General features: G+C 43.5%; 1 protein-coding gene across 2 annotated transcripts in view; it reads left to right on the top strand.

The window, feature by feature from the left end:
• DSCAM (DS cell adhesion molecule) overlaps positions 1-25,676 on the top strand; it is a 734,179-nt gene that overhangs the window by 637,780 nt on the left and 70,723 nt on the right. For both annotated transcript variants that reach the window (XM_035709183.2, XM_049104780.1), the window contains exons 19-20: positions 3,734-3,889; positions 15,546-15,679. In XM_035709183.2, coding sequence (XP_035565076.1) covers positions 3,734-3,889; positions 15,546-15,679 — 290 coding nt within the window. The remainder of the gene's footprint in view (positions 1-3,733; positions 3,890-15,545; positions 15,680-25,676) is intronic.

Raw genomic sequence — 25,676 nt, 5'->3', positions numbered from 1 at the left:
CACAGATCCACATACAACCCTCACACATACATCCCCTCAGGCTCACAGACTTATACACAATCCTCACACATACATCCCCTCACGCTCACAGACTTATATACAACCCTCACACATGCATCCTCTCATGCTCATAGGTACACACTCACAGGCATACACATCCAGATTCACATACAACCCTCACACATGCATACAGTCACTCTCACAGACACACATGCTCAGACTCACACATACATCTGCTCATGCACACTCATAGGCACACACACTCACAGAGTCACACACAACCCTACACGCACATCCACTCACTTTCACAGGCACACACTCACAGCCTGAGAGACACAGATTGTTACTACCACTATGATTAGCAATTGCCTCAAATACGTATGTAGCAAAGCGTTTTGTCATTATTAATGGGGTCTATAAAAGTGGCTAATAGGGCAGGCTCACCATACAATATCTTGATGAAATTTCTGAGAATTTTATCATAATCTGAAAGGTCAATACTTTTCAAGGCCTGACAAAGCCATTCATCCGTGATTGCTAGACTATTGTCTACTTTGAAGGCACATCACCATCTGAATCTGAACTATTCATCATTTCTTCTGTGTTTCCCCAAGATGACGCGGTGCCTCTGAAGCGAGTCAGCATTTAGTGCTAACTGGATGTTTGCTTTGGTGGTGGGCCAGTTGGCAGTACTTTAGAAATGTCATTTGCACCCCTCTTTTTTGCCTTGAGACCCTTTGAGAATGAGGAAAGGTATGAATACGTAAAATAATTTGTTTCAAAACAGAAAGTTAAAAAATTTGTAGTAGAAGTAATATGTCTAAATTTACTTTATATATTCATTTCACATTATTTTATTCATGGTTTCAACTGAACATCATTCTTTAGTTCCTGTTTTTTTTTTTTAATAACCCCATGGAGGCTGTAAAAGGTAGATGATAGAAATCCTGCTTAAGCCATAAAAAAAAAAAAAAAGCCCTAAAGAATGGCAAATGAAGCATGATGTTTTGATTGGGCTTTTTGTCATAATTTTTCTATTTTCTTTTCTATTTTCTCCATATCTGCTAAGCATCAAGTATCTGCCAGCCAGGAAAATGCCCCTCCATCAGTAAGAGCAGAGTGCACAAGAGCTGCCTGGACCATCAGGAAGCTCTGGGGGGTAATCATGAGTGGGGGTTCTGACTCCAGTGGTATTCCTGGTTCATGAATAAATCAGCTCATCAAAGCAATATGAACCCCAAGATGAGTAAACATCCAAGTGTTCATTCTGATCCGTATCGGGCTTCATGAGTAGATGGAATTCTTCTGCGTTGATTGTTGTTTTCTTTAAACAGAGGGGATGGTCCACTTCTTTTTGTCCCTTGTAGCCACCCTCTTCCTCATCACTGTGTCTTATCCAGGAACTGCCCTGATGAATCAGCACCATTTCCTCCTGCAGCAAAGGACTGGCGCCTACTTTCTCCTGGAGGGAGAGATCTCTGGGCCCTTCTTAAAGATAAATACTTAAAAACAAAAGCAAAAACCCAGAGTCCCCAGAGGTCAAATGATTTAGACAAAGCATCATAACTAGCTGCTGGCACGCAGCCCTGTGGAACCCTGTTTTCCCTGGTGTGCGTGTGTGTGTGTGTGTGATCTTTGACCCAATGTAGAAATTCCTAAATATGAGAAGATCTTGCTGAGATCTATACTTAAATTTCTTCTATTTTCACTTGAGTTTTTTATCCTAATCCACTTGATCCATATTAGATCTATTCAGGAAAATGAACATCATAAGCAGATAATATAATGCAAAGAGCCCTGGTGGTCAGTGGTGGACCCCCCCCCACTTCAGAAGGGAGACTTCCTAACCCATCAGGCCTGATGACTGTCCACCTTCTAAACGTGCAGCGACCCCACACATGAGCAAATGTGTTTTTACTTTCGAAAGCCATCTCTTGAGGCTTCCAAATTGTGGCCCCAAAAAGTCTTCACCCTTTGACCCCAGGCCAAAGACACCTTCTGGGGACCACCTTCCTTGCCTGAAGCCTGTAGGCTTGGTGTGCTGGTTAAATAAGTTAGCATTTGAGCCCAGAACGATGCTGACCCTTAAGTGAGCATGCAAGTGGCTGTCTGTACCAAGGCAAGAGGGAGAGAAGCTGACAGACAGCCCTACCTCTCGCTAACTGTATGCACAGGTGGCCTTTACTATAGCCAGCCACCCAATGAGGAATCCCTCCTGGACCTGCTCCCTGTCAGTCCCCTTAGTAACTGGGCACACAGGCTTGCAGGCAGTGTCAACACTCTGCGGATAGTTGTGCCCGGGGGTGAGCAGTCCTCACACCTCTCTCTCTTGCTCCAGCTGCTCTGTAGGTGGCTCATTTCAAAATCCAGAACACCCATGGAGGCATTTAACACCTCACTGTAAGTTTTCTCAAATTGCCCTGTCTCATATGCCTAAGATGGGAGAGCATAACATTCCGTCTTTGAATATTATTAGCTGATCCCACTCCAGAAATTGAAGCATTTTTAGCTAATGCCAAGTTTCTGACACATCAGCATGTCACTTCAGCAAGGATGCTGGGGGGGGGGGGTTCACTCCAGGTAAGAGGAGCAGTTTGCTGAGCCACCTCATCTCAGTTCAGATACCCAAGAGCCTAGGTACTTTAGAAATACACGGACATTAGGGTTTGTTATTTTTAACAGAAAAACAAAACTCAACTTGCAGAAGTTTCATTTTTTTTAATTTAAATTCAATTAGCCAACAAATACTACATCATTAGTTTCAGATGTAGTCTTCAGTTATTCATCAGTTGGTTATAACACCCAGTGCTCATCCCATCAAGTGCCCCCCTCAGTGCCGATCACCCAGTCACCTCATCCCCCCACCCACCTCCCCTTCTGCATCCCTTTGTTTGTTTCCTAGAGTTAGGCGTCTCTCATGTTTCCCCTCCCTCTAATTTTGCCCACTCAATTCCCCTCCTTTCCCTTATAACCCCTTTCACTATTTCTTATAGTCCCCATATGAGTGAAACCATATGATAATTGTCTTTCTCCGATTGACTTATTTCACTCAGCATAATATCCTCCAGTCCTATCCACATTGGTGTAAATGGTAGGTATTCATCCTTTCTGATGGCTGAGTAATATTTTATATATAGACCACATCCTCTTTATCCATTCATCTGCTGATGGGCATCTTGGCTCCTTCCAGTCATTTCTTGATCAGCAATTAAAGATGCACCTGCAGGGATGCCTGGCTGGCTCAGTGGCGGAGCATCTGCCTTTGGCTCAGAGTGTGACCCCGGGGTCATGGGATCAAGTCCTGCATCAGGCTCCCCACAGGGACCCTGCTTCTCCCTCTGCCTGTGTCTCTGCCTCTCTCTGTGTGTCTCTCATGAATAAATAAATAAAACCTTTAAAAAAAAAAAAAGGAAGAAATGCACCGCAGAATGAGCTCTGCAGTCCCAAGCTCCCCGGGTCCAGCAGCGGTGTGTGTGGTGGGGGGCACGCTGGATTGGCGGCTGGGGGACTTGGGTCCCAGTAGTTGGTGTTGGGTTTTCACACCTAACTCGGAGTGAATTGCTCTGCTTTTCAGACCAACCTTCTGTCCGGTGTCCTGTGGCCATTCAGTGTGAATGAGTCCCTTCGAGGGACTTCAGGGTGTGGAGGCTGAAGAACGAGCCTCAGGGATGGACAGCGGGCACAGGGTGCTCACAGCCAGTCACCAGATCGTGTTCTCTTGTCCTCCCTCCAGAACTGGGCGAGATTAAAAATGTCACCACGACGCAGCCTTCTCTAGAGCTGGACGGGCTGGAGAAGTACACCAACTACAGCATCCAGGTGCTGGCCTTCACCCGTGCCGGGGACGGCGTCAGGAGTGAGCAGATCTTCACTCGGACCAAAGAGGATGGTGAGGGACGGGGCAAATGTGGGGCGGATGCCAGGGGACCTGCAGGGCCCCACCGAGCGACAGCACCTGGGGCAGAAGCTATTGTTGGGAGGGCCGGGTCCTAGGGCCTGATGTCCCTTCATCGGGCTGACCTTGACTTCACTCCGGGCAAACCATCTGCTGTCCTCCCAAAATATTCCAGCACAACTGAGACCATCTACCCCATGTCGCTTTTGCTCGATGTATCCATCGTCCATCCTCCCTCCCAGAATTTTTCTTCTTTTTAAAATTTTTTTGGCAGAGTATTATTTAACTGAAAATGCCTTTTATGGCAGAGGTGTAACACACATCCTACCATCAGAATAATCCCAGTGACTCCAGCTGTCAGTATATAGGCTCAGAGTAGTTCCATCCTCCACTGTAAAATTACCTAACGGTCTAAGTCATGTTATTCTACACCAGCTTTAGAATCACCTTAGTTTGAGGGCTTCATGTTGATTTTTTAAAATTTCTTAGAGGAATTCATAACAACTTAGTAACATTTTAAATTGCAGCTCACTTTGGTTCAGACCATTAATTTTTGCTGTGCCATGTCAGCAAAATGGTTGTACAACTTGGTTGTACGACTATTTCCCAAACCTGCAAAAACTATATGGCAAGTGTTGGTGGGGGGAGGTGTTGTATTATTCTAAGGGAAACTCTGAGGTGCCATATCTGAGTCTGTTAATTTTTTTTTACATTTTATATATATATTTTTTATTGAAGTTCAATTTGCCAACATATAGTATCACACCCAGTGCTCCTCAATGCCCATCACCCAGTCACCCCATGCCCCCACCTGCCTCCCTGAACCTGTTAAGTTCTGATAAATATAGCAAAGTGAGAAAAGCCGTCTCCACCTTAAACAACTGGTATTAAATGATACCCATGTGGGACTCTCCAAATCAGAGCACAGAATTATACAAAATTGGGTTGAGATGAGATAACAGTGCCCCTAAATTCTGTGCAGATTTTGGCTCCACACCTTCTGTCTTCTTTCTAGGATTCTGCTCCCGGGAAGCTGGGCAGAGCACAGTGGGGGGAAGTGCTACCCATTCTTATGACCTCCCATTGCTTATGCAACCTGCTTCACTACACAGAGTACCAAACACACAACGGTTCCACCCATATCCATCCTCTGGAAGCAAAGCTGGGGATCCAGGCTCAGAGATCTGACCCCTGACAAGGCTTCTCTGACACCCATAGCATACTATGTCCCATCCTACTCTCTGCCCTCACCTCTGCAGACCCAGCCCTCCCTCCTCCCCCAACCGGTCTCTTCCATCTACTCTCACACATTATTCTCCTTGTCTCTGGAGCCCTTCTTGCTTCATTGGGGGTGCACACAAATTCATCCTCATTGGCTTTAGCTTTTCCAGAACACACAATTAATTCTTCCCAGGAATGTGCAGGTATCGGCCCATTCTGATCAAAGAAATTAGGCTATTTAGGGAAATCTAAAGGCAAAATGAAATGCCATTAAAAAGTATGGAGAGACCTACAAATTTATGCCCTAAGTGAAGGTGGTCATAATTTAGTTTCTAAAAATGCCATAAACAACGAGCCATGTCGAGATGCTGGCTCTGTTACTTGCTGCCCAGGGTACTTTGGGCACCTTACCTAACCTCTGAACTGAACTCACGTACAAAAGTGCCATCATAATCAGACTGCACAGAGTTAAGATATAAAAAGTCAAGTGATGTGTGCAAACACCTAACTTGACACATAGTGGGTTGGTTCCTGACACTAGATATTTGATTATTTGATCTCCACTCCTTCAGAGTGGGGGTGGCACATTCTTTTGCATTGCTAAGCAATAACACAAATGTCACTAGAATTATTATTTAAAGAGCAAATTGATCCGCAACATAAATTTTGACACCTGCAGTTTTCAGATGAATGTACAGAAATCCATTAAGAAGGGAAGGCTCTCCACAGCTTATTGACTGGTGATTTGGGATCAATTTTTAATTAATCCTCCACTTTTAGAAATCCTGGGGTTCTCCCTCAAAACTTGACCCTGAGGCCTAAAGTCTAATTTGTCAATCAATTATTCTCTGCTTTCCTATCCAATGCTGATGATATATGGAGATGCCACTGATGGTGAATGACCCCACCTTAGGTCTTAACAGTTTCCCTGGGAAGGAGGTGGAGAATCCCACTTATGCTGGTGTGCATCACAAAGAGCAGTGCAGAACCGAAAGTCAGTATTTACTTGGGATAAATCATCAGCATTTTCAAAAAGAAGCAGAGTGGAGATTAGGGGGAAGTAGAGAAAAACTGGTATAATAATGAGCTTATCTCCCAGATCCACATGAAAAATTCACCAATATGAGACAGTGAAGAATTGTGCTAGCCACTTTTCTAAACTCAATACCAAATGCAAATAGGCATTTGAACAGTTTAGAGAACTGAATGCAAGTTTGTCTCTAATTGGAAGAAGGGGCAAGGCTAATTATCATAGAAGGAGTGCTTACTCAAATTGAGAATATAGATCCTGTTTGAACTTCTGCAAAATCTTACAGTTTGCAAGTTTGGATTAACTTGCCAGATTCAATTAAATGATGTAAGGTTGTGGATGAAATTCAAGTAAAATACTAATTGCCAACATTCACTAAATTCTTCCTCAGGAAAGCACTAGTCTAGGCACAGATTGAAGTTTCAGAGTTTATTGATATTCTCATGGGGAAAGAAATATTAATTAGTGCATTGACACCAAGCATTCAATCTGGTCCTCTATGCCCAATATATTTCTTTTTTTTTTAAGATTTTTATATTTGAGAGTGGCTGCACCAGTTCACAGTCCCACCAACAGTGAAACGAACTAGGGGTGGTAGAAGGGGAGGAGGGCGGGGGGTGGGAGTGAATGGGTGACGGGCACTGGGTGTTATTCTGTATGTTAGTAAATTGAACACCAATAAAAAATAAATTTAAAAAAAAAGATTTTTATATTTGAGAGAGAAAGAGAGAAAAAGCATGAGTAGAGACTGGGCAGAGAGAGAAGGAGACTCTCCCCTGAGCAGGGAGCCGGACAGGGGCTCATTCCCAGGATCCTGAGATCATGACCTGAGCTGAAGGCAGACACTTAACCCACTGAGCCACCCAATGCCCCGCCCAGTACATTTCTTAAACAAGATCCTAAAACCCCCAGTGTCAGGAGGTCTAGAGTTTAAGCAGTGTTGTTTGGTCACTGGTCATCTTAAGAAGGGAAAATGTATCAGCTGCTAATAAAACACACAACAATAGAATAAAATAGTAACTAGAAATAAATACAATAAATACATCAAATCAAAAGTTAAGACATTTTGTAGAAGTTTACTTCTGCCAGAGATAATTTGCAATTGAAATGTTTGCTCAGAGAACAAGTTTTCTGTGCCTTTCAGCAGTTTCTCAGCCTCCATAAAGAATCTTGGGCCAGGAGAAAGATTCTTAAATCCGTAGACATAGTCTTGGGTCCATAAACTACACAATCTTGGACCCGCAGACATCGTCCCAGGTCCGTGGACATATTCTTGGGGTCCTCAAGAATTGCTCAGGCTTCAGATTCTCTTCCCAGGACTGCTCCGTCAATCAGAACGTGTACCTTTGTTACTCTGCAAGAACGCAAAAGATTATTTGCTGATCTGGCTTTCTGTTCTTGAACACAAGACAACTAATTCTGAATTCGAAAAGGTTTGTGAGATCCTAATGCCATTTTGTTTGCTGAGACTGTAATCTGAGCAAGGCCTGGGGGAAAGAGAACACAAACAAAACACAATCTATTAATTTTTCGATTGCTATTTATATTCTGCAGGCGTAGCGTAGTTACAACCCTGGCCCTTTTCTGCAAAAGTCAACATTGTATATGTATAAATATTGATGGTTGTGTTTAAATTCAAATATTTGCTGAGTGCATTACTAAGGCACATAACTCTGTAAATCATTTTATATGGGAAGGCGGCCAGGGGGAGGTGCAGGGTATGAACTTTGCTCCACCTGCCCCGTGATTAGCACTGTCTTTGAGGGGAGGGGGATGTGCGTCTGAAAGCATAGCTAAGAGCAAGGGAACAGTGAACAGACATCAGGCTGTCTCTGAACCCTCAGACCCTCCAAATCTTGAGCCATACATTCTCTTGAAGGCACGGATCATCTGTTCTCAGATGGTTGTGTGACCACACCTCAGCGTGCTGTAAAAGCAATGGACTCCATGTGCATGTCTATTTGCCTAACCACCAAAAGTGGTTGTTAGCCTCCTCAGCCTCCTCAGCCCAACAGCTACTGAGCACATGGTGGTGCTGGGCTCTGTGTGGTAGCAGGTACACCAACGGCACACAGACCAGAGTATCCCAGAAGGCCTCCCACCATGAGGATGTCAGGGCTCCGTCCCCTGCAGTGATTCTCAGGCAGGGCCCCAGAGGTGCCTCGTGGGGGGCTCCACACTGCCCACTGGACTTCAAGAGAAGCCACTCCACATCCCCTTGTGCTTGTCTGTTGGTTCACCGCATGATGCCATAGTGAATTGTCTACTTTAAAGAATGTCTAAAAAATACCTCTCTTGTAAGAGCAAAGGCCAGATGTATCAGCATCTTGTGGAAATGGGGAAGACGTGTGCTTTGTATGAACGTGATGACAGTTGTGGACAGTTCCTTCTAACACCATGTGGTCTGCACATGTCTTAGGGGGGCCTCGGGGCAGCATTAGGCTCAGGTAGGTCTGGCTACCATGGCAGATCACATAGGCACAGGCTCGCATGCACACGCATGCACACACATGCACACCCCTGCCTATACCTCATCACCGAAGACCAGAGAAATGATCATGACAATAGTGAAGTTGGATGAAGTATCTGTGTGTGTGCCTGGTCAGGCTTATAATTCAAACCAAAGCAGTATTTTTTCAAAGCACTGACTTTGATGTTTTACATTAAGATATATCATTAGATTGCAAAACAAAACAAAACAAAACAAAAAAACGATATATCATTAGAGGCCTCAACTGTATGGACTCATTTTCTACTTTCTATGCTACATGACAAATCACCTCAAACTTAGCACCTTCAATTAACAAAAATTTATTCTCTCACCATCTCCATGGTTTAGAGGTCCAGGTCTAGGTCCGTTGGGCCCTCTGCTGGGGGTCTCACAGGCTGAAATCAAGGTGTTGGCTGGGGCAGCGGGCTCGTTTGAGGTCAAGTCCTCTCCTAAGCTCACTGGTTATCAGCAGGGTTGGGTTCCTTGTGTGTGTAGGACTGGTGACCATCTCCTCAGTTCCCAGAGGCCACCTGCCATTCCCTGCCATATAGCCTCTCTATAGCAGCAAGATGGTTTGCTTCTTCAAGACCAATGGGAGAGCATCTCTACTGCTTCAAATCTCTCTGACTTATTGCCTCTCTGACCCTCCTAGACCCTCTTGTTAAAGGGCTCCTCTGTTTAGGTCAGGCCCAACCAGAATACTCCTCTCTTGGTTAACTTTTTTTTTTTTAAGATTTTATTTATTTACGGGATCCCTGGGTGGCGCAGCGGTTTAGCACCTGCCTTTGGCCCAGGGCGCGATCCTGGAGACCCGGGATTGAATCCCACATCGGGCTCCTGGTGCATGGAGCCTGCTTCTCCCTCTGCCTGTGTCTTTGCCTCTCTCTCTCTCTCTCTCTCTCTCTCTCTCTCTGTGACTATCATAAATAAATAAAAATTTTAAAAAAATAAAATAAAATAAAGATTTTATTTATTTATTCATGAGAGACACAGAGAGAGGCACAGACACAGGCAGAGGGAGAAGCAGGCTCCATGCAGGGAGCCTGACGTGGGACGAGATCCCGGGTCTCCAGGATCACACCCTGGGCTGAAGGCGGTGCTAAACCACTGAGCCACCTGGGCTGCCCCTCTCTTGGTTAACTTAAATTCAACTAATTAGAACATTAATTATATCTGCAAAATCCCTTTACCTTTGTCACATAACATAACCTGATCATGGGAATAATCCGTCCATCTATAGTGACAGTTACCACCTGTATTCAATGGGAAGGAGTTATACAGGTATGTATACCAAAAGATGAGAATCTTGGGCACCATCTTAGAATTCTTCCTACTACACAATAGCTGATAAACTCATTTTTCTATGCACTTAGAAAATCTGCATTGAGGATTAGTATGTTCCAGATACTGCTCCAGCCACTGGGGATACAGTAGAGAACAGGATGGGCCTGGTGAGGCTTGTAGGCTGATGGAGAAGACAGATATTTGAGTGCATCCTGCCATGAAGGAGAAGGGTCTTAAAAAAGAACATGGGAGCCCTGACTTAATCTAGGCTAGTGGTCAGGGAAGATTTTCTCAAGGAGTGATTTTTTTTTAATAATAAATTTATTTTTTATTGGTGTTCAATTTGCCAACATACAGAATAACACCCAGTGCTCATCCCGTCAAGTGCCCCCCTCAGTGATATTTAATAGAAACTGATAGATGAGTAAGAGTTGCCAACGAAAAGAAAGAGAGTAGGAAAAGATTCAAACAAAAGGAACCTAAGGACCCTAGGTCATCCTGTGTCAAGGTCCTGGAGTGGGACAAGCATGCCACTTCCAGAGACCTAAAAAGTGGTCTGATGTTATAGAACAACACTAAGCTAGAAGGAGAGGCCAACTACTAACTGTGTCTATGTGGAGGTCTAAAAGGCTCACTAACCTTACACATCCCCTGTGGGGTGGTAGCTGCAGGGAGAGAATTCTAGGTTCTGGCTTTTGCAACCAAGGCCATAGCTGTCCCTTTACCTATAATGGGTACAGAAGGATGGGGAAGTTTGGAAGGGAAGATGATGATCCCAGTTTGGGACATGGTTGGTCTAAGGCACCCGTGAATCTGAGTGGAGATCTCAGACAGAGTGGAGATCTCAGACAGAGTGGAGATCTCTGACAATTGGATATGTGATCTCTAAGAGCTTCTGCAATACAGTAAGGAGGTGTGGGCAAATTGGAACCGTAGAAGAGATGATTCTATGCTGTGTTCTTTACTTCAACCAATCAGATCTGAAGTCAGAAATTCACTCCACATTGGTAGGAATTCATGAAAATAACCTAAACTTGCCTGTATTTTCATTAAAAAAAAAAAGAATCAGATTACCAAAATGTAATCTGATGACTAAGAATGTTTTAAGAAAATATGTTCTAGACAGACCATCCTATGCCATCTGTTTTCTGCAACTCTCAACATCTGGTGTTTATAGTTCAATGCTGGGTCACAAAGGAAAGGCTAGGATCCCTGAGTGATGTGAAATGTAAGAAAATGAAGATTGCCCTTAAAAATGATAGCTAGAATTTATTTGATGCCTGCTGTATGCAAAACTCCATATATATTCTTTAGATGAATTATCACTCATAATCCTAGCAACAAAGCCGGAAACAGGTACAATTATTGTTCCAGCTTCATAGATGAGGAGACTAAGATTTGTTGGAGAAGGTAATGAATTTGCCCAGGACAGAGAACTAAGTGGTAGAGCTAAACAAAAGCCCTCAGTGGGACTGCAGGGCTCACACCTTCCACCACTGGGGTATAATCCAAACCACTACAATTTTTTTTAACACAAATTAAGGAAATCTGTATTTTCAGTGTTTCCATCACTGCATTTTGTGTTTCCTTTTTTTTATAATAAATTTATTTTTTATTGGTGTTCAATTTACCAACATACAGAATAACACCCAATGCTCATCCTTAAATTATAATCTTTTTTTTAATTTATTTTTTATTGGTGTTCAATTTACTAACATACAGAATAACCCCCAGTGCCCATCACCCATTCACTCCCACCCCCCGCCCTCCTCCCCTTCTACCACCCCTAGTTCGTTTCCCAGAGCTAGCAGTCTTTACGTTCTGTCTCCCTTTCTGATATTTCCCACACATTTCTTCCCCCTTCCCTTATATTCCCTTTCACTATTATTTATATTCCCCAAATGAATGAGAACATATAATGTTTGTCCTTCTCCGACTGACTTACTTCACTCAGCATAATACCCTCCAGTTCCATCCACGTTGAAGCAAATGGTGGGTATTTGTCGTTTCTAATGGCTGAGTAATATTCCATTGTATACATAAACCACATCTTCTTTATCCATTCATCTTTCGTTGGACACCGAGGCTCCTTCCACAGTTTGGCTATCGTGGCCATTGCTGCTATAAACATTGGGGTGCAGGTGTCCTGGCGTTTCATTGCATTTGTCTCTTTGGGGTAAATCCCCAACAGTGCAATTGCTGGGTACGGCTCAGTGATTGAGAACTTTTCCAGAATGTTTTGTTCCTCAAAATTTCTGTGTACTTACTCCTTTGTTGTATAAAATCCCAATTTAGAAGAAAAGACTGCACAAGATAGATCATACATCAGTGTGTGAGGAGTCAGATGGGAATTTACACAGTAAAAGCAGTGAAAGCCCTTTGATCTGATATAATCAAGTCAAGTTAATGAGGGGCCCCTGGGTGGCTCAGTGGTTGAGCATCTGCCTCCGGCTCAGGTCATGACCTTGGGGTCCTGGAATCGAGTCCTGCATCAGGTTCCCCTTCCTGTAGGGAGCCTGCTTCTCCCTTTGCCTGTGTCTCTGCCTCTCTCTGTATATCTCTCATGAATAAAAAAAAAAAATCAGATCTTAAAAAAAAAAAAGACAAATTAATGGAAATAACCAAATAAAGCAAGGAGTCACTAAGGTTTATAGTGACCAACAGATGTACCTTAAATATTGCATTTTAAGTTAAAATTTACAAATAGAGATTGATTCTCTATTCATTCTTTAAGTAAATAATGTAGTCTCATTTCCTTAAGTCTTGGATGAAGAGATCTCTATGTCATCGGTTCCATGAACTGTTTCCATCATGGATCCTCTGCCATTTCCAGCTTTCGTTTCCTGATAGTGGGGTAAAGCCTATTGCCATTTGCTGATAATCTCTTTGCTAGATTTTTTAAAATCTATTTGTCTTGATTTTTCCCCATGTGTATCATTTTTCTCTATGGTTTTGGCCTGAACCTAGCCAAACTTTTTTTTTTTTTTTTAACTTACCTTTGAGAAAGCTTTGCCAAAGAAGTCCCATTAACTGTCATGGAAACAGCTTTCTTCGGCACTCATAGTTGAATGGTTTACATAATGAATTAAATCGTATTACCATGACAAGTATAATTATCACAAACAAAGTAGAAACAAGCATGACTGACTTTTGCTAAGCAGCCACTCGGGTAGTTGCTGCCCAAGCACTTGGGCTTCTAGAAGGAAGCTGTCCAGAGGGAGTATTGGGTGTGGTGAACACCAGCCAGGTGGTTGCTTACAGAAAGAATGGAAAGTGTTGGCAAATGTGGAGCATCCGTTAGGATGTAAAGGTTAAGCAAATGTCCACTCTACCCTTGGTGTTCAAGAGGAACACTTACGGGTCTGAACCAGGTTGCAGGTCAGTGAATGTCTTGACTGAAACCCTCACCGATGGAAAATAAATGCCCTCCATGCTTGGGACAACAGTGCCTTTTTCCTAAGGACTTAGAAATTCAGGTGTCATCGCTTACGTGTGCCCCCTTCTCTAGACCCTCTGCTGCCAGGGGGACTTGCCAAAAACTGATCCCAAGATTTCATATTTTCAAGTGCTGATGATGTCCAACCCACGTTAGCTCTCACCGTGGCTGCTGGCTTTGTCGTTTTGACCTAGAAGAGTTCAGATGGCAATTGTGAGACACACATTCAACTCCAAAAATATTTACTGAGCGGTTCTGTTGTTATTGGAACCAGAAGACACTCAAAGATACCTCCAGGGGGCTCACAAGGGATTTAATGTTGGTTAGAATTTGAAGACCTCTATCAAGGTGGGAACCATCCTCCACGTGGACAGTCAGAACAAAGAGAAACAAAACAAGATCCTCAAAGCTTACTGAGTAGCAACATTAATGCTCTTTTCCCTTCTCCGTGTAGTCTTCCTACCTCACTCCATCCTCCCTCTTCAACCTGGAAATCAGAAAGACAGGGAGAGAGTACATGCAGTCTCACTCCCAAATTATGCTTAATGCTGTTAGCATTTCCTGCCTTCCTAGTTGGTTTATATAGAAGAGTGTTTTTGTCCACACGAGCTGTGAATCATTGACACAAAAACCCATTCTCATAAAAAGTGTTTCTCTAAAAAAAAAAAAAAAAAAGTGTTTCTCTACCTCCCCTCAGCCAAAAAGGGTGCCATTATAAAGTGTTGCAGGCAAGGAAGAGTGGTCCCTGAAGGCTGTGGAAGTTTGCTCTCATTCTTCCAAGGCGAGATGTACATCCCCAGCCTGTTCAAAGCCAGACACTAGAACAGCACAAGAAGCTCAATTCTCCAACTGTTCAGAGGCAGGAAATCACGAGGGACAGAAATGGGTAGGGAAGGCTCCCAGGAAGACAGGGACTTGAACTGAATGTATGAGTTCTGTTGCAGAAACGGTTATTCATGGCACTCATTAAAGAGCAGCAACGCAGACTTTATTCAGGGGGCCTGCTGTGAGGTGTATGTGTGGGGACCACCTCAGTGGGGGGTTGCGGTAAGGGAGAGAGACTAGGCTCCACTTCAAATACAACAAATGAAAGTGGGAATGTATAGCCAAGGAGTGGAGGGAACGGAGTGGGGTCCCTGGGTGGAAAATTTTGAAAAGGAGACATCAGGGATGAGGGGCACTCTGACTCAATCAATCGAACAAGACTTTTGCTAAAGGCACACTAGGATGATCGGATATTACGTGGGGTATGGTAGAGAATGAAGACATTGATTATGTATGAGGGGTGACCAATTATTGAGGCGACTCTGGCTGAACTGACTTAGCAGGATTCTTGCTAAAATTGGGCCCTTAGAGGACATGCCTAGGACAGGGCTGGTGGGGTTCGCAGGTCACTCGTCCAAGACAGACTCTGTCACTCTGTCAGTTCCTAGGGCTACTACAACAGGGTACCACAGACGGGGGCGGGCTCCAAGAACAGAAATGCATTGCCTCATGGTTTGGAGGCCAGACATCCAAAATCAAGGTGTGGGCCAAGTTGGTTCGCTCTGAGGGCTGTGAGGGAGAGTCTGTTCCAGACTTCTGTTCTTGGCTTATAGACAGCCACCTGCTCCCCGTGTCCTCACATTGTCTTCTCTCTAAGCACTTCTCTGTGTCCACATTGCTCCTTGTTTCATAAGGATGCCAGTCAAAAATGACCACAGCTGGGATCCCTGGGTGGCGCAGCGGTTTGGCGCCTGCCTTTGGCCCAGGGCGCGATCCTGGAGACCCGGGATCGAATCCCACGTCGGGCTCCCGGTGCATGGAGCCTGCTTCTCCCTCTGCCTATGTCTCTGCCTCTCTCTCTCTCTCTCTCTCTCTCTCTCTCTCTCTGTGACTATCATAAATAAATAAAAATTAAAAAAAAAAAACTTAAAAATGACCACAGCTTAACTCGGTCATCTCTATAGAGACCCCTTCTCCGAACAAGGTCACAATCTGAGCTTCTGGGGGTTGGGGCTTCAACATGCAGATTCTGAGGGGACTCAGGTGAGCCCTATCTCCAGTCAGCCCCAATACTTGAGGAACGGACCCAAGACAGTGGCTGGGCCCAGCGAAGGGGGTGAGGGGCTGAGCTATGTTGCTCAGCGTGGGCCTACACGCCTGGTCGGAAGCCCCGTCTCTGTGACTAAATGCACGGCTCTTCTAGTTCCAGGTCCTCCTGCAGGAGTGAAGGCAGCTGCGGCCTCAGCCTCCATGGTCTTCGTCTCCTGGCTTCCCCCTCTCAAGCTGAACGGCATCATCCGAAAGTACACTGTATTCTGCTCCCACCCCTACCCCACAGTAAGTTGGTAAATAACCAAGTGCCTTTCAAGCACCTTCGAGAAATGAGCTGCGAGTGCTCATTTGGGACAGTTTTGTTCCTTTGTTTCCCACCTACTTGGGTCTTTCCAGTGGTTTTATTTTTCTCCCGTTGTCTCCGCCACAAAGCTACATCCTCATTTATACCTCATCTGAAAGTACCCATCTGAATCATTGTAAGGTACACAATTGTCTAGAATTATTGTTTATGGGGTGATGACTTCCCACAAAACTGCCAGCAGCCTTCTCAAAACCAAAACCCAGAGCTCTTAATTGTGCCTTAATTGGTAGTCAGTGGACAACACCTATTGATTTTGCTGTTGGACGCGTCATTGTATGCACCCCAGGCCCTCCCTGCCTCCCTCCTTCCCTCCGCCCTCCCTCCTGTGCTCCTACTTCCCACCCTTTCTTCCTGCCAGGCCCCATCCTCCACTGAGGGAGAGGAGGCAAGCCCCTGTGGGGCCGGACACGAGGACCTCTACTGAGGATCTGTGACCCTGACAATTACGTGGTCCGCCTTGTTCATTGTGACAAAATTAAAAGTTAGGGTAATTAATACTTCCAAATGCTGTATTTATTTTCATTAATATTATTACTACCAAGTCATAATTATAGAGCTACACTGTTCCTTAGACCAGATACAAAAGCAGATCCAGAAGGGAAATATGAGAGAAAAGAAAGCTAAAGTGATACAGCAAAATTCGCGATATCTTCACAGGAACATATAAGGCATTTTCTGAGGTTGGCACCGTGTCGTAGCCCTCTTTCTGTGCCCCAGCTGGGCATAGAACGAGACATGCATAGTCATGCATAGTCATTCTGGAAGTATCTGTGACATGAGTACATGGACTAATGTTGGTTTTTATCGTAAAATACCTTCACATAAAATTTACCATTTTAATCATTTCTAAGTGTCCAGGTCAGTGACATTAAGTACATTCACACTGTCCTGCAACCATCCCCACCGGCCACCTCCAGAACATTCTCATCCTCCCAAACTGAAACTTCCCATTCCCCATCCTTCCAGCACTATCAGCCACCATTCTTCTGTCTGCCTCTGTGGATCTGACTTGCTCTAGGGACCTCTTATAAGTGGAATCATACAGCTTCTGTTGTTCTGCATGTGGCTTACTTCACTGAGCATAATGTCCTCAAGGGTCATCATGTTGTAGCAGGTGTCAGGATTTCCTTCCTTTAAAAAAAAAAAAGATTTTATTTATTTATTCATGAGAGACAGAGACAGAGACAGAAAGACAGACACAGGCAGATGGAGAAGCAGGCTCCACGCAGGGAGCCCGACATGGGACTCGATCCTAGGACTCCAGGATCACGCCCTGGGCTGAAGGCCGCACTAAATCACTGAGCCACCTGGGCTGCCCGATTTCCTTCCTTTTGAAGGCTGAAGAATATTCTCCAACTATTTATTAATTAATTATCTAATTAAAGTGATACATTTTCCAAAGTCTAGAGTCTGTAGGGAACCCCCAGGCCTTATAGTGCCCCAGGCAGTGAGCATGATTAACAGTGGCAGGTGGAGAGACAGGAGAGAGCACGTGTTCAGCTCACGGAGGTCTGCCTCCCTGCTGGAGAATGTCAACAGCCGCCCCTCTGGAGCTGAAGTGAAGATTTACACGTAAATGGTCAGAGTCAAGCTCCAGAACTTTCTTGTGGGTTCCTTCTTTGGTTTCAAACATGCTGTTAAGTCTTTTTTTTTTTTAATGATAAATTTATTTTTGCTGAGTGAAGTAAGCCAGTCGGAGAAGGACAAACATTATATGTTCTCATTCATTTGGGGAGTATAAATAATAGTGAAAGGGAATATAAGGGAAGGGGGAAGAAATGTGTGGGAAATATCAGAAAGGGAGACAGAACGTAAAGACTGCTAACTCTGGGAAACGAACTAGGGGTGGTGGAAGGGGAGGAGGGCGGGGGGTGGGAGTGAATGGGTGATGGGCACTGGGGGTTATTCTGTATGTTAGTAAATTGAACACCAATAAAAAATAAATTAAAAAAAAAAACAAAAGTAATCATAGTAATACAACAGCCCATTGTATTAACTTTATAATAAAATGGTTAAGTAAATTAAAAAAATATATAAATCTCTAGTAAACTTGTCCCATAAAAAAAAATAAATAAATTTATTTTTTATTGTTGTTCAATTTGCCAACATATAGAATAACACCCAGTGCTCATCCCGTCAAGTGCCCCCCTCAGTGCCCGTCACCCATGCTGTTAATTCTCACCTGCCAAATCCTACCGTCGAAGTGTAGACATGCTACACAGTGCCGGGATGATGCTCTAGACAGTCATATTCTGCTACTCAGAGAGGGGATTCACGGAGGACCCCTGTGTGGCCCCTGATTCTCTCATTAGCCCCAACATATAGCCAGTCCTCCAAAGAGAGACAAAATCACCGCTAAAGTAAAAAATACCTGTGTTCCACTGGGATTTGAAATGTTTCTTTGTTTTTACTCACTCATTCATCCATCTATCTGCTGGAGGACTCACATTTGCTGTTCTGACTGCAGCAACCTAGGAAGAGACTAGCAGGGTACCCAGAACGCCAGCAGTTCCCCTCAATCTGCTCTTTGTCTCTAAGCTAAAACAAAAACAAAACAAAAAAACCCCACAAACACCAGCCTGGATTATTTATTTGCAATTGGTCCTAACAGATCCATACTTGAGTAAGACAGCCCCACTTGTGGATGCTGTAGGCCAGGATGGTTCCCGTCCTCCCAGCCCATGAATTACACACAATAGAACAGAGGGAGTTACAATCCTGAACTTGTGATCAAACCATCTGCAGGATGGAGAAGAGAAGATGTGCCCAGGGATTTCCACGGCGTCTCCATGCACAGGACAATGAGGTTTGACCACCTAGTACCTCCCCAACAAGACCCTTCCAAAAATGACAATCCTATTATCAAACTAACCAGAAAAGATGGAAATTAAGAACCAAAATTTTCACCTACTTACTGTCTGACTGCCACTACCTGGGTGTCTCTGTGCTGCCTTTGACTATATTGAAAAGCATATAGATTCAGAAATATGATCATTACAAGGTGCCAGTGGTCTTCAGGGCAGCACCATGGGAGTTTTGCAAAGAAGGTCCAGAATCCCAGAGCTGTCCTCAATAAAGTGAAGTGAACCAGAATTAGGCTTATTCCATCTCTAGAATTAGGCTCATTCCATTGCTGCTCATCTACTTCAAAGATCACTTAAGACCACGAGGCCAAGATTTTTTAATAGACCTTATTTTAAAAGCAGTTTTAGGGTGACAGAAAGCGGAGTGGGAGGTACAGAGATTTCCCATACAAGGGCTATTTTTTTAAATAAAATAATACCGTTTTAGGTAAAGATCAGAAAGGACTAATTAATATATTTCCCTTTGGAGGGAAACACTTGAAAATACCACCTATTATTTTGGGGTTTTTTTCACATGGAATTAGTAAGGGAGTACAAATTACTGGAAAGAGGAACTTTGTTTCCATCTCGATTTTCTGTAATTTGACGTTAAGTCACAAGACGAGACTGTCCCCTTTTGTGAGGCTTTTACATTTCTGCCTATGCGGCCAAATAAACACCAGAGGGCAGTGCAAGCTCTGTATATTTTTGCTGCTCCGCTATCTAACTTTTTCTTTTCTTTGAAATGATTTCATAGTTGAATGTAGAACATAGGAGGATAAATGAGGACACAACACACTCTGTAATTTGTTGCTCTGTATGGGAGTCCCTTGGCTGACTTCCTCGCTGATATAAATTTCCCCTTAGACCCCCATGAAAGGACCTGTTATAAGCCCCAGGCTCTTCCCTCTAATGGGTAAAGCCCATTTTCTAATAATAGGTACTTATTTCATTGTGTTCTCTTGAGTTAGCTTAGTCAAAGATATTAATTGGAAATTTCACATGTTGGGCCAGACAAGAAACTGCAAGTTCATCTAAAGTCTGGTGGTGCTGGATAAACACGAGTCTCCCTATAAAGGTCCAGCAGATGCCCTGAGATGTCAACCTCCCCAGACAGAGATTCTAACAGCAAAATCTTAAAAATCATTTGATTCAGGAGCTCATCCATATAATGCTTGGGCCGTGGCTATTAATTTTCACATGTGATGATTTGAACAATCAATTCACACACTTGTACGGTCCCAGGGAGAAAGGAGCAAGGCTGGATCTCCTCTCTAGCGCTCCTCCCTGTGTAAACACAGCCCAGCCCGTGGGAAATGCCATATGTTAACGAAGCACGAGGATGGAGAAGGAACGTGTGTCCCTTTTCCAGCGCTAAGCTGATTGAGACAGGACTCAGAAATGTGAAATTAAGACAGCACAGACTTCTCAGCAATTAGGAGCAAAATCCGAAGGCCTACAATAATGGTATCGATGAGCTATGACCCACATCAAACATCCCAGTTTCTGATGATACTGTGATCCAGTCCCTGCATGTGACAGGTATTCGGTCGATGGTGCTGAATGAGCAAATGAGAATGTTCCAGTACTCTTCTTCTCCGGAGGGTGACTTTCAGCAACTAGACTCCCCACAGTGTAGCCCACAATTTAGAAGTAAGCAAGTCTGCAGAGAAACAAGGAAAGTAATCTTGGCCAGGTCTGGGTAACTTCCAAGCCAAGGTAGCAAGTGTGCGTTTGCCCCATATCCATCCACCTGACCCGGGGGCCTATACTCAATAAATCACGGGCCAGAGGACGAGGGAGAGTGGCTTCAGAAATCCAGAAGTGTTGAGTAGTCTCAGGTCAAACAATGGTGCTGTGATGGAATCATCAAGTGTGGTCAACCTGAACATCCATATTTATAATGCTGTCCATCTCACTGGCCTCGGCTCCTGTCTCTGAAGCCACCGTGGACCCCCTGGATGTACGAGGCCATGGCCTCCGAGGGAAGCAGCACTCTCCCTGGTTCTGCTGCCACGTAGCATGCTGTCATACTGCTATCTGCATTAATATTCTTTCTGTCTCAACCTCCCTTCTCTTTAGTCTTTCTCTTCTGTTGTCTCCTCCAGCTCGACACCCACCCTTAAATGTACGCCTTCCTCAACACTCTCCCTGCATCCTCTTTTCCTGTTCTTTATTATCTCCATGAATCATTGAATCTGTTTTTATAATTTAAGTATACCTGAGGTTACAAAGGTCAAATGTGTTTCTCCAAACCCAACCATCTTAGAGGACCAATCAGACCCGTATTTACAACTTCTTCCATCCATGTCCATGGAGACTCCACTGCATCTAGTGTATCCAGAACCAAATTCATTCCTGTTCCTCTTCTCTCCCTGTTTCCCAGCCAAGCTAATGATCTAACAATACCCTCTGTGCCTCTCCGGAGGGTGTGACACACCCATAACCTGGCCTCCCCCAACCACAGGGGAACCAGAAAGCAGAATTCCAACACATACCTGGTAGACAGGAAAACCAGAGCAACTTGGGGAAGAGCTCTCCTGGCCACCACAGGACTGCAGTGATAAAGGATAGAGGGTCTGCCTTTCTTGAGAAGTTCCTGGTTCTAGGGAGGGAAGAAAATACCAGAGATTGTCATTGTTCTTGCGATGGGTGAGGGACACAGCCGGGGTATGTAGAGTACAGAATGACATGGAGCACAGGCAAGGGGGTGTCACTCAAACAGAGGGTCAGAGACCATTTCTTGGGATGTACACACAGCCCTGCCTTATAGGTGGAGAAGTTTTACCGGACACGAGGGTATTATGACCAGAGGAAACAGCATCTGTGAAGTGACATTGTGTCATGAGAATTCTGTCTCCACAATATCTTTTTAACCCTCTTCCTTCTTTTCACACCCACCACCACTGCATTGGTTCAGGTCTTCAGCTGGGGAACCAAACTAGGTCAGAAGCCTTCCCACTGCCAGTCTTAAGGGCCAGTCCAGTGTCTGCATTGCTGTCATAATCATTCTTTCACATTCTAGATCTGACCATATCACTCACTTGGGCAAATTCTTGGATGACTTCTCCCTTTTTAACCTGAAACAAAGTTCAAAATCCTCAAGATGACCTAAGCAGATCTCCACCATCCAGCTCCAACTCCTGTCCAGTCTCCTATCTCCTGTTCTATTACCCTACCCAGCTAGCTCTTTAACCATATCACGTCTCGTGTGTCTGGGTCCTCCTTGCCTTTTCTCTCTCATCCTTTTCCCACTTAAAGTCTTTATTCTAAAGGTTCAACTTAAATGCTCTATTGTTTATTCCACCATTTTTGAACATTGGCCAAATTCTAGCCACCATTTGTTAAACATTTTATGACTATGGTTTCCAAACTTTTTTTTCATGACTCACAATAGGGAATATATCTTACAATCATAATCCAGGACCCACACAATAAAAGCTTCATAACATTTACACTTGTTCCACATGATGCACTCTGATATTTCCCATTCTGTTAGGTTTTTTTCTCTTCCATTTTATTTTGTAAATGATTGTCATAACTCACAAAATTGCTTCTATGACGCACCACTTTAAAAATACTGGCTTTTATCAGTTAATCCTCTTGATTACCGTATGCAGGTGGGGTTATTATGACCTCACAGTAGTGGTACTGAAATGGAGCAGCATGTGCTGTCTGACAAGGACCATGCAGTTTGCAAGGTAAAAGCAGGGGCTGCATCCCACTTGTCTGAGCTCAGAGCCCAGGCCTTTCACCCTGACATCCTGCAGTCTTTCCTGGGAAGTTGGCTCCCATCTCATCTCAAAGGCCCCAGAACTGGTTTTAAGCCTTGCTTTGGCATAACTACAACCTCTTGCATTATTGTCAGATGAGGACATAGTTGGGCCCCCATGGTGGCTTGTCAGCTTAAGTGCAGGCCACCCAGTTAGTCACTGTTCGGACTTTAGAAAGCCTGGTATTATGCTGAAATAGTGGATGTTCAGCAAATGTTGTCTAAATTAAATTTTATGGATAGTGGCTGTGAGTCATCCAATAGAGGTTAAACTGTATAATGAAATTTCTGGTTCATGAGGCAGGAAAGTATCTTATATACTTGGGGATGCTTTTGATCTCACAAGGAATTAGATAAAATGCCTGTGCTTTTAAATCACTCACATGGAAATCATCCTCCCATAGTTCCATCCAAAAGGCCTGATGGTGGATCTCTCTTTACTGTGATGGCAAAGCTAGAAATTATGGAGCAGCCAAAAGTTGGCTAAGAATGCATGGGCTTGTTCCATTTGCACATGTACAATGAATTACTTGTTCATCATCAAATAAGTGATAGCAATCAGCCAGATTAATAAAGCACTTTTACAGATAGATCATTTGCACAGCAGATGGATGAAAGCAGAGAAGAAATGAGGCAAAATTGTAGTGAATAGAGGCAATTTTGTTTAAAAAAAAAAAAAGGTTGGGAAAAGTAAGGACCGACCCTGTGATGCCAGTCTGGCTAACTGGACAGTGCTGATTCTAAACAGTAATATGGAGACACTAGCTTTTTCTGTACCTTTTCTGGATATCAGCTTACATGTGCTTGCAAAATAATAATTTTTATATTTGGAAAGCCAAAATATTTTGTTTAGAAGACTTTTTTAAAAGTAGCCAACAGGCATAAATACAACAGCAGTTACAGTCATCTCAGGAAAGTACAAAGGAAACCACCAAAATTGACTTGGATAAAGCAAGTAGATTGAATATGCTCTTCCCACTCAGGACGCTGACCATCCCAGTCTATCCCTGCAGGGTGATCTTCGCCATCCATTGTCTTCTTTTATTTTTCTTTAAAGATTTTACTCATTTATTCATGAGAGACACAGAGAGTGAAAGAGGCAGAGACACAGGCAGAGGGAGAAGCAGGCTCCATGCAGGGAGCCCGACGGGACTCCAGGATCACGCCCTGGGCCGAAGGTGGTGCTAAACCACTGGGCCACCGAGGCTGCCCCATTATCTTCTTTTAGAAGTGAAAATAGTGAAATAAAATGAAAACCAGATCATAATGTATTATAAGTAAGAATTTAAAGAACAAAGACAAATCTTAAATTGATCCAGCTAACTCCTTATTCTTAACGTAATCCAGGTCATTTCTCTGCCACTAAACAGAAAGGTTTTATATGTCCTCAAAGTGTCGTTATCCCATAATTAAAAGAGCTGCCTATTTTGCTTATTCTGCTCTGGGGGAGGTTTTTTAAATCACTGCTGTGAACATGCTATCTATAAAATCAGAACATTCGAGGCTTTTTTTTTAAATAATTAGATATTAGAGCTTTTTAAAGCATGATACCTCTTTAACAGAATTAGTTTTTCATTAAAAAGTTAATTGAAATTTTTTAAGTGGAATTCTTTTTATAACCATGAGATACACTGAATAATTTGATCTGAGCAGCCTGTGAATCCATAGTCATTCTCTACATAGTTATTCTCGATTGTATTCAAATAATTTCTAGGTCATTAGTCAACTTAATGCAACAGGTGTTCTGGTTAGTGGCGATTGGGTCCTGACTCTAATGCTGGGACCTAAGATCCCCGAGGAATCAGAGAGGGAGTCCTTAGAGAGCCTGAACTCCATCCAGCATGGGAGAGGTGGTAAGGACATGCAAGACCGTAATCCAAAGGGGGATAAAGATCAGGACTGTAAACCAAGGGCAGATGTGGGACCCAAAGGGGAGAGGCTGAGAGAAGGCTACAAGGCTTTGCAAGTCACCCATGGAGCTAAATAGGATGAAGGGTTTGGGAATGAATCCAGAAAATAATGGGGAAAATCCAGTTTTATAAAAATCATTAAAGAGCATTGAAAGTAATTCATTGTGATTAATTTTATCTTATTTACTCTTACAAAGTGTCTTAAACATGAAAGGAAGATGATTGCATCAAGACCACAAGGAAAAATAGTTATGTGGTGAAAGTAGATCTAGCAGACCCTGTTCTCAGGCTTTTTGGGGGGTGACACTGAAGCACCAAGAGAAAGCCAACCTTCCAGCAACCTCTACATTCTTTTGAGGAGTATACTGTTGACTTCCTCAGAAATCCGTGATGCCACCCAGACCTAAAGCACTAGTAAGAAAGGCAGAAGAGGTGAATGTGAGCTTTCTGGTCTGAGCATTGCAGGGTTTATATCATGAGCTGTTTTTTCTACTCTTGGTACAATTTTCAGGAAGCCAACATGTCTGAAGTTTGTTTTTTTTTTAATTTATTTTTTATTGGTGTTCAATTTACTAACATACAGAATAACCCCCAGTACCTGTCACCCATTCACTCCCACCCCCCGCCCTCCTCCCCTTCTACCACCCCTAGTTCGTTTCCCTGTCTGAAGTTTTATTAAAGAAACTTGCAATACATATTTTTTAAACGAAATACATGAAGTCTTTATTTATTTTCCTAGGTGTCTTGTAAATATTAATCATGTCCTCAACTACAACTGGAGTCGTTTTAGAAACGGAATTCAAATGATTTTTATTTCTAGATTTTAGCAGAACTTGTCAGAATTTTACTCTGCCTCATTTAATTAATCCTCTGTTTGCCAAGCTATGATCATTTCTTGTTCCCTTGGGGGCAGGACCTTACCTTATGGTCTATGCACTGGACTGGAACTCAGTAAATGCCTATGAATTCAAACACAGCAACTATTTATGACTGTTTCTCATTACGGGCATGGTGCTAAGAGCCCTCGCATACATTTTCTTTGTAAGACCCAAAGGAAAAATCTGTAGTCCAATGAGATTATATGGCTGTCCCCACGTGCCCTCTTCCTCTGGCCATCCCTTATCAGCCTAGTTATAGCCATCCATTCAAGATTAATTCACGTCGTAGGCATAATCAAATCTTCTTGAGTGGCTAATATCCCTGTCTTAACTTTGAAGATGAGACGACAGAGTTATAGATCTGCCTGCAGAAAATTAAATATTTAGAGATTTAAATATTTAAATATTGAGAAAAGTGTCTCTCTCTCCTCCCTACCAATGTCTTCTTTTGCCACTTTCCCTAGGATTCATTCATCCTAGGAACCCACATTTGGTGTGTGTTTTTCCTCAGGCTA

Source organism: Canis lupus, chromosome 31 (assembly GCF_003254725.2).
Source record: "Canis lupus dingo isolate Sandy chromosome 31, ASM325472v2, whole genome shotgun sequence".
Classification (NCBI taxonomy): domain Eukaryota; kingdom Metazoa; phylum Chordata; class Mammalia; order Carnivora; family Canidae; genus Canis; species Canis lupus.
Note: the sequence above shows the minus strand (reverse complement) of the source record. Positions and strands in the feature narration are given on the sequence as shown.